Here is a 9,850-nt window from a genome sequence, read left to right as displayed (position 1 = left end):
GAGAACAGTTAGTTTTTCTATATCGAATCTTCTAACGTAAGAAGGTAGCTCGAGTGTCATGGAGTTGAATTTATTTTCTTTTATAATATATATATATATAATCCGAAATTGAATTAATATTTTATTTACAACAAATAAGAATAATTACAACGGGTTTTTTTCCTTCTTATTAACTGAAACAATTAGCGACATTCGATATTATCCCAACAGGTTCTCCATTCATCCCCGACCTCTTTTCCGTTCTCTTCAAAACAAAAATGGCGTGGTTTCAAATTGTATCAGTTCTATTCATCTTTATTACAACTATAAATGGTCAATGTCAGTATGACACAGCTTCGGCCGTTTGCTTTTGCAACAAGGAAGTTTATGTCAGGGAAGTGAGGATTGTAGAAGTGATGTCAGAAAGTTGTGACTGTATTATACATCTGGTAGACTTCAATGAGCCCCCTACGGTAACAAACATGTTTGACAGAGAGTGTAGCTGGACATGCACAAATGAGACATGTGGTAGGTTTTTACATTAACACAGTTTCTTATATGAAGTAAAAAAAAATAATACTGTCTGTGATTAAACTTTGTCCAAGAAAATATTACACATCAACCTACCAAAAGATATGTAAATGTTCAATTTCAAAGTTTTAAAGAAAATCCACCTAAGACCATTCCTTATGGTTTAAGCACAGCATAAGTTAAATACAGATCTTAATCAAACCTATTGTAGCTTATTTACACCTCAAAAACCCCTTGATTGATTATAACATGTATTTCATAAATTTAGCAGCTGTACTTTTGGTGGGAAAATGGACATTATGTTGTGGTTAACAAAATAATGAAAACTGTGTTTATTTTCAAAAGTCTCATGGGAGAATATATTATTTATTTTTGAACCACAAGTTTAAAGACAGACAATGCATTATACGATTACGTCCAATATGTGCCACCAAAGAAAATAACAAAATATAAAGTTCACATGAAAATATCTGCTTTGACAGTACTATGCAATAACAAATTTATTGCACTGGCCAGTAGTAAGTCACTTGATCAAATAATGAATGACCTGCAAGACTGTCTCCTTACTCAAGGGATAATAACTTTTGTAATGTAACACAGAAGATGTGGTATGATTGTCAAGGAGACAACTTTCCATAAATGACCAAAATGACACAGAAACTAACAATTACAGGTCACCATACAACCTTCAACCATGAGCAAAGCTCATACAACATAGTCAGTTATAAAAGACCATGAAATGACAATGTAAAACAAATCAAATGAGAAAATTAACCACCTTATATATTATATACATAAATTATATATTAAAAAGTTTATAAAATTTATATATATATTCCCAAAGTGTCAAATCTTTTATAATACTTTAAATGAATTAAAATCCAAAAATGGCCCCCCATACAATGATTTTAAAGGTGTTTTACTGGACAGAACTTATTTTTGACTTTATTCTATTGTAAAAAAAAAAATTTTTTTTCTAACAGACAATTGGTAAGACAACCTTTTGTATATTTTTATAAAGATATATTTGTGTTAAAAATGTTTGTTTTTTTCAGTACCTGACAACATATTAGAAGTGACAAGGAAGGAAAAAACACCCACCAAGCCTAGAAGTGTAACAACAACAACAGACCACACAGAAGCATGGCCCACCACTAGGGATTCAACAACCAGTGATCTCAAAGAAGCATGGCCTACCACAACAGTTAGGGTGACCACAGACAGCAAAGAACCACATTCAGGTAATGATACAAAAAAGGTGATATGTAAAAATAGAAAATGATTGTTTATCTAAAATATAAAATTATAAGATCTTTCAAAAATAAAGCATTTTAACAGTACAAGTTTCTGTTTTATATTGTTAACAATGTAGGTTATAGGATGCACATACATTTAGTAAGACTTTTAGTGTTGTTCATGACTAATAAAAATAATTTGAGATATGACTTTTTTAAGTTATTTAAATGTGTTTTACTTTCTTTTTTTTTTAGAACAGAAGAAAGACCTGGGACATTACTTACAGAAAATGGATGTATTTATGACAGGTACATAAAAATCTTTTATTGTTTGAATAACCATTTCAATTAAAATGTCTGTATCAAGTCAAGATCATGGCAATACAAACGATCTGGTAAATTATCACAGGTTATGGCAGTTCTTTAGCTATAGATGTATAACACTGTATATGTAAGTTCTGTAGTTTTGTTTAACCCTAATAGAAAATAATATTTTTTCAAATGTTAATTAAGGGTTTAATACATAAATGTGAATGATGGTTTGGCATTATAGTTGTACTTTTGCACAAAATGAGGAGAATTGGTATTTGATCAACTAAACAGTATATGTTTAATTCTACATGAAAAAAATACAATGGAAAAAAAAAGAAATAACATTACATTCTGTCATGGCAAGTAAAAATATCAATTTATTGTGGTAAGGTTATACAATGAATATAAATGTGTTTTTTATTTTGCAGTATTTTGGACAGTGTCGGGACTATTTGTTGCATACGTTTCCCTGGTCGTAGGCAAGATGCTTTACCGAATGAGACACCAGAAACTGCCTTATTTACCAATTACCAGATCACAACAGGATTCGACACTAACCACTCAGATACCCACTTTAGATATAACTCCATCATTCGAATTACCCACCATCATTCCCGTTCCAGAAATATCCACCCCCCAAAGACCAACAGGACCTAGATTGAGATCAATTGAAGACATCCCACCTATTTTTACCCTCCGTACGTACTCCTCCTCATCAGACACTGAAAGTTTCAATAGGGAATCATCGCCAGAACCATCTGCACCTCCAATAAAAGATCCAACACCCCCCATAGCCAGACGAACCAGAAGTCACCGTATAAAGACCCCCTTAACAGAAGAGACTTATATGTGAATCTTATATGTGAATGAAATTAGTTTTATTTTTTGATAATATTTGGATTATTTTTTTTTTAGATTAAATTTTTATTCAAAAATACTAAATGCAAGATTTAAATTAAAACAAAATTAAATAACTTTTGACCATAGTTTAGTGAAAAGCATTACATTTTGGGGGAAACAAATTTTAAATTTCATTCATTTTTAACTTTTTCAAACCAGTGTGAAAATATTAGACTATAAATTTGGGGATAAATAAATAATATAGGTTTAAAGTATTTGGTGACTTCAAAAGAATGTAAATAGATTTTCAATTTTTATATGCATGCACAGTGAAATACTCAGGATTGTTTTTAAGTTTTGTTGTTGATTATACAATGCCAAGTCCCATATTTTAAGTGTCTCATCAATCAATATAGTCTTTGTATAAATTATCTTTTGTATATTGATAACTAAACTATATTTGAAAAATTTCTGAGATAACACAATGAGAAATTTAAAACATGTTTTTACCTCTTTTGTATCAAGAAAAATAAAAAAAAGATATGTTGTACTTTTTTTTTTTTTTGTTATTGTTTGCAGTTATAAATTGGTGCTAAGTATGTTTCTAAATTGTTTTTTTTTAAATAGTGCTACAAAAGAAAGTGTTCTGTGTGAAATATTTGTTCAGTGATTACACCAGTATTTGGTCAAATTAAATTAAAACATACTGGGTCAAACTAAATTAAAACAAAGTAGTTTCTTTTTTTTTACAAGTGTGTAAAAAGTGTAAATAGATATATTATGATAATTTTTTGCTCAAATACTCAGGAATGTTGTAGTGTTCCCTTTTTAAAATCTATGATTGTAACAGTTGGTGTAATTTTGTTTTCAGGTACATACTGTCCCAATGTTCTGATTGTTGTTATATATCATGTGATATTGCTCAAATTCTCAAAAAGCTTTTCATTAGTAAACACTGTTTTATATTGTTTGAGTTTTGTCTTGAAGAATTTTATTTTTGTTAAAGTAAGATGCTTGAAGAAATATTTTTTTCCTTGTGTACACATCATTTAGTGAAACAGTGTTCATAAGTTTATAACCATATCATTCCAACATAATGTATATAATAGGTTTTGGGCTGATATATATTTTTTTCTTTGTTTTGTTTTTATATTAGTTTTTTATTCTTACTGTTGATATGTAATATGAAGTGTTCACTAAACTGTCTCATATCTTTCTTTTTGTAAAAGATTTTCCTTTTTGATACTTTATGTAACTTTTGATGCTTTTACGACTTGTCTTATTTAGAAGACTACTGTTTTATGGACCAAAGACATTTTTCTAGTCCCAAGTTTTTATTATGAAAATGGTGCTAAAATAGTGTTCCATTAATGTTGTTCATTGTATGAAAAAAATACACAAAAGGTTGTTACTTATAGGGTTTTTGTTACTTTGAATGTTTTATATGATGAATGTATATTTTATGATTACTTTTTATTAAATATGTTGTTTTTAATGTCGTGAGTTATTTATGAAAGGGGGAAGAACCATCCTTTCATCTGATGTTTGATTGATTGATTGATTGTTGCTTAACGTCCAGTGGCAAATATTTCATGCATATTCAGGACGAGAACAAGTTCACAATAAATACAATAGGTAGGTTGTTACAATAGAGGCCATCTGGGATGATGGACGGGGAAATTTGGACTGCCACCGGAAAAGGAGGGTATATTGGATAGGGACAGAAATTTAGCCTTGCAACAGGCTACCTACGGACCCCTCAAAGAGTTGTTGCAAGGGTTCTTAACGTGCAAAGAGCGTGGCACTCTCTTTACACGAGGCATCGGAATTAACGTCCCCCTTCTGACCGAACGTGACTGCGAACTTGATACATCCCGCACAGCCAAACGGACGCCCCACTTCGGCAAGCGTTTTACTGCCGGTCAAGAGAAGACCAAGTGACCATATTTCTATACCCCAGTCACCCTTGGGGGTCAATCTGATGTTTATATCTAGGTTACATGTTTGTATAACATTGTTACTCAGGGACTATGCAATAATGTTTTTTTTTTTATTTAAGGTTGTGATTTTTTTTTCATGTTACTTTTAGCTCATGTAGTTTTTAGTTCATTGTAAATATTTTAGGTAACTTTTTCATTGATGATTTTATTTGAAGTGCAATGAACATGATAGTTTTCAAGATTGTGATTTTCCTATGTATTTTTTTTTAAATTATCGTCTATAAAAGTGCCATGATGCATAACCGATTTCATTTTTTCCCTATCAAGATATTTTAATTTGATAGAACATTTAGAGTTGTCTTTCTTTGTATGATTTTTTTTTTACTAAGCTATCAAAGTTAGTATGAAAGGTAGTGTCATTAACAAAACTTGTTTATAATGTTTCAAGATGTGATGCTGCATACTAATATTCATCTGTTAGATAAACTATGATAAAAAATGTTTCGTGAATAAACATATTTTGGACTCAGATATGTCTTTCTTTCCATTTTCATCATATAATTTCAAAGTGAGATTTATAAATCAGTACACTAGGTAAATAGTGAACCTCAGGTATATTTTCTGTAATTCTTACTAATACACCTTTGAAACTTTGTTGTGGAAAGTGGTTTGATAAACCATATGGAGTTATGGAGTTTCAACAAGGAAGGCTATGTGAGGGAAGTGGTGATAGTGCAAGTTATGTCAGAAAATTGTAATTGCATAATCCATCTGGTAGACTTCAATGAGCCCCCTACTGTAGCAAACATGTTTAACAGAGCTTGTAGTTGGACTTGCACAAATGAGACATGTGGTAGGTTTTACATTAACACAGAATTTTACATGAAGTATAATATGAAGTAAAAATTATGCTGTCTGTTGTTTATCTTTGACCCAGAAAATATTATCCCTTGACCCATTCAAATCATAATGTAAATGTTCAATTTCAAAGTTTAAAAGAAAATCCACAATAGACAATTCCTTATGGTTTAAGCAGAGCATAAGTATACTACATAAATACAGATTTAAATCAAACATACTGTACCTTATTTACACCTCAAAGACCCCTTGATTAATTATAACATGTATTTCATACATTTACTATTTTATTTTATAATTTTACTAGAACACACCCGCGAAATCGCGGGCATTCAGAGCGTAGTTTATAGTATGTAAAGTGTTGTTGAAAGAACTATGTAAAATATTGAATGACTGGAGAATTTCAGCAAAAGTATCATAAGTCAAAGGTTATTGGGGACAGGAAAATGTGTTGTTTTTTTTTTATCCCTCCTCCTTTATTTCTAAAATTCCCAATTTTGGTTTTGTATCAATTTCAATATGAACATAATACATTTAGTAGGGAATTTCAGCAAAAGTATCATAAGTCATAGGTTATTGGGGACAGGAAAATGTTTTTTTTATATCCCTCCTTCTTTATTTCCAAAATTCCCAATTTTTGGTTTTCTATCAATTTCAATATGAACATAATACATTGAGTATGTTATGAACATTTAAGTAAGGAGCCTGTAATTCAGTGGTTGTCGTTTGTTTATGTGTTACATATTTGTATTTCGTTCATTTTTGTGTACATCAATAAGGCCGCTAGTTTTCAGGTTTGGATTGTGTTACCTTGTCAGTTCAGGGCCTTTTAAAGCTGATTATGCGGTATGGGCTTTGCTCATTGTTGAAGGTCGTACGGTGAACTATAGTTGTTAATTTCTGTATAATTTTGGTCTCTTGTGGAGAGTTGTCTCAACATGGCTATCATACCACATCTTCTTGTAAAAGATTTAATAACTGGAGAATTTCAGAAAAGGTATCAAACGTTCACATGAATAATTTTAGCGCTTATCTAAACATGTATATTATGAACATTCATTACTATATAAATATAGTGTATTTACTTTCAATTTTAAGTTTACTAATCGATCCATGGTGGTCATTGATATAGTATACAGACCCTCTCTATTTAATAAATTATGTGACCGCCGTGATAGTAAACTTGTAAAATGATAGCAGATAGAATTTTAAAAATACAGTATACAGAAAAACGCAAACCGGAAGTCTAATGAGACTTAAAATTTCGTCCAATGACGGGACAATATCCGGATGCCTTTTTTCTCGTTTTTCTCCCAAAATAACTCAATCTGAATAATCATATGAATGGATGACAAATGCGACTATGCACTGTACCTATAAGACACAGAGGCGTGTTGACTAATTTATTGTGGAAAGAAGAGAAGCGACACCAAAAATGAGGTCTTCTTGTTTAATAGTATAGATTAACCAGCAATTGTCGATTGTTTTACATTTCATTTAATATATATCTATAATAATCATTGTTTTTGTTAATTTTGTGTCAATGGTAGCTTCATTAACATCTTTCAAAAGTAGATAAGATAACTCTATTAATGCTTTGAGCTAATCTGTTGAATTTTTATTCTGAACTGCGACAATACCTGATATATATAACCTGTTGTTTACATTTGTCTGTACTAACAATGTCAACGTTATTTTTCTTATTTCAATGTACCATTGTGAACCCACCTGTGTGACGTGGCATATCAGGTAAGACATAAAATAATTTTGTCGTTTTAGTATTGATACCTTGTAGTCCTATCAATCATTTTCATTTAATCAACCTCATGAGACTTGTTTTATGTTCAGTCAAGTAGATTTAACAGGGGTGTCGATGTTTGTCGTACATTGTAGGACGAAAGGGAACCATGGTGAATACGATCTCCGATTAAAGTCATGTATACTACATACGACAAAGTTGTTTTCGGTTACCTGAATGTGACGTAGCTTAGTAACCTGGGACCCACCTTTTGTTGACAGGTTGATATGTCAGAGAAATGGAATACCTCACTGAAACTGATAAAATCTAAATTTTACTACACTGCTCTTTACAGTAAAAAGCGCGTCGTGTACATTTATTCTGTACTAACTATGTCAACGATATTTTTCTTATTTCAATGTACCTGTGTGACGTGGCTTCCCGAGACTGCCTTAACACAACTATGTTATTTCACTGATAATACCAATTGGTCCGTTAAATTATTTTCGTTTGGTGAAACTGGTGAGACTTATTACAAATAGAGTCAGGATGATTTAACAAGGGTGTCCATGATTGCTGAAAATTTAAGAACGAAAGGGAATTATGGTAAAATACGATCTCCATTTACAGTCGTGGATACCACAACTGACAATATTATTTGGGATTACCTGTATGTGACGTAGCCTAGTTAATAACCTGGCACCCACCATATGTTGACACGTAAACATGTTAGCAGCATATTAAAAGTAGGATTTCTCAAAAAACGAAAATCATACTTATATTCAGCAAAGCCATGCAGAGGCACTTCATTTTTTCTTACGATTACATTGGTAGACCTACGCAGTGCTGGCTGTTTCATAATAAATGTTACGATCACCATCGGAGAGCCTCTGGTTTTCAGTACTATCTGTAGTATCATATAGATCGGTCAAGGCGGATTGATAATTTTATTTCAATATTATTATTGTTAAAGTCTTAATATCTTTACGAAATGAGAATCCTGGCTCTTTCAAATTGTAAAATCCTAATTCCGTATAAGAACTATTAACGTCAAAATTATTTTTATTTACCTGTGTATTGATTACTTGGGGACAAACTTTGATCATTTGACATTTTAACTGTACGCAATGTCAATTATATGCATCTAGGCTTGAATCGTAATTTTAAGAATTTCTGCCTCAACTTCGGTGCTTATGACGAAACACTAAATTTAAAGGTTTTTTTCCTAGTCGTAATCGACGCGTTCCAGATGTTTATCTCTTTACGAATTGAGAATTATGTATGTAACTCTATTAAGGCGGATTGATAATTTGATTTCAATATTATTTATGAGTACAGACTTAATATTTTTTCGAAATGAAAATCTCGTATTTGACTCTTTCAAATTGTATTCTTATATAAGAACTGTTAATGTCGAAATTATTTTTATTTACCTGTATAAAAATTACCTGGAACACACTTTGATAATTTGACATTTTAACTATACGCAATGTCAATTATCTGTTAAATTTCTTTATTAATGATGTCTACTTGATGAAACCGGAACGACATAGACAATATAACTGGGTTTCTAGATTAATCCTCGTCTAATATTAATGGAACTATTTAACTTTAAAGGGCCCTCTTTTAAAGATTAATACCTGTTTTTTTCAGGTGATCAATTAAGCCTTGATAATTAACATTTAATTTTAAATAACTATATAAGTATACATTTCTTGGGACCATCTATATACCTGCTAACATTTTGTTTTCTTGTAATTTCCTGATCTTCATTGATATCGATTGCACAAATTTTAAATGCAACAGGATCACATGCATGAAAATTTCTAATCTTCAAGAAAATTAAACGGATTTAGTTCCTATCCAGAAATCGACAGTTCTGTGTTCATTTGTATCAAGTGTAATGAAACCGTATTCGGAAGTTTGAATAACTTCATAAAAACTTCAGTATTGGTTAAATTAATTAACCAAGTCTTTGGATTTTGAGTATTGTCACCTTTAAATGTCTCAATTTTCAAAATAGATGACTGTTTGTAGGAGGCAGTACTGTCCTACCTGACGAAATGTTGGAGGTTGATGATGTTGTTGTGGTTGTTATAGCTCTTACGCCTGTTCCTATTGTTGCACCTGGTCCAGTGGTTGTAGTTGTTGGTAATGATGTTGAGACTGCTGTTGATATGGTAGATGTGACAGTTTAACAATGTCTGTAGAGATGTTAATCCTGGAAACGCTTCTGTTCTATTGAAGTAAATTCATTATTCCATAGATAAAAAATAGTCTACTGTTCTAGAATATCCTTTAAACATTTTGACATTTCAGAACATATATTCAAATTTTAATCATTTTTGGGAATGTAGGGGTTTCAATTAAATGTTTCTATTATATCGATACTGTATCAGTTTAACAATGTCTTTAGA

General features: G+C 31.2%; 1 protein-coding gene across 1 annotated transcript; it reads left to right on the top strand.

Annotated features, from left to right (window-relative positions):
• The first annotated feature begins 459 nt into the window (after positions 1-459).
• On the top strand, positions 460-3,442 carry LOC139495672 (uncharacterized). The gene is made up of 4 exons (XM_071283993.1): positions 460-507; positions 1,566-1,751; positions 2,001-2,054; positions 2,486-3,442. The coding sequence occupies exons 1-4, from the start codon at positions 462-464 to the stop codon at positions 2,908-2,910; spliced, it is 711 nt and encodes a 236-aa protein (XP_071140094.1). The 5' UTR covers positions 460-461; the 3' UTR covers positions 2,911-3,442.
• The last annotated feature ends 6,408 nt before the right edge of the window (positions 3,443-9,850 follow it).

The sequence above is a fragment of the Mytilus edulis genome, chromosome 11 (genome assembly GCF_963676685.1).
Source record: "Mytilus edulis chromosome 11, xbMytEdul2.2, whole genome shotgun sequence".
In the NCBI taxonomy this organism is placed as follows: Eukaryota; Metazoa; Mollusca; class Bivalvia; order Mytilida; family Mytilidae; genus Mytilus; species Mytilus edulis.
Note: the sequence above shows the minus strand (reverse complement) of the source record. Positions and strands in the feature narration are given on the sequence as shown.

Coding starts and splice junctions, on each gene's coding strand:
- LOC139495672 (XM_071283993.1), top strand. CDS start 462: ATGTTTGACAGAGAGTGTAGCTGGACATGCACAAATGAGACATGTG. Junction 508..1,565: donor ATGCACAAATGAGACATGTG/GTAGGTTTTTAC, acceptor TGTTTTTTTCAG/TACCTGACAACATATTAGAA. Junction 2,055..2,485: donor AATGGATGTATTTATGACAG/GTACATAAAAAT, acceptor TTTATTTTGCAG/TATTTTGGACAGTGTCGGGA.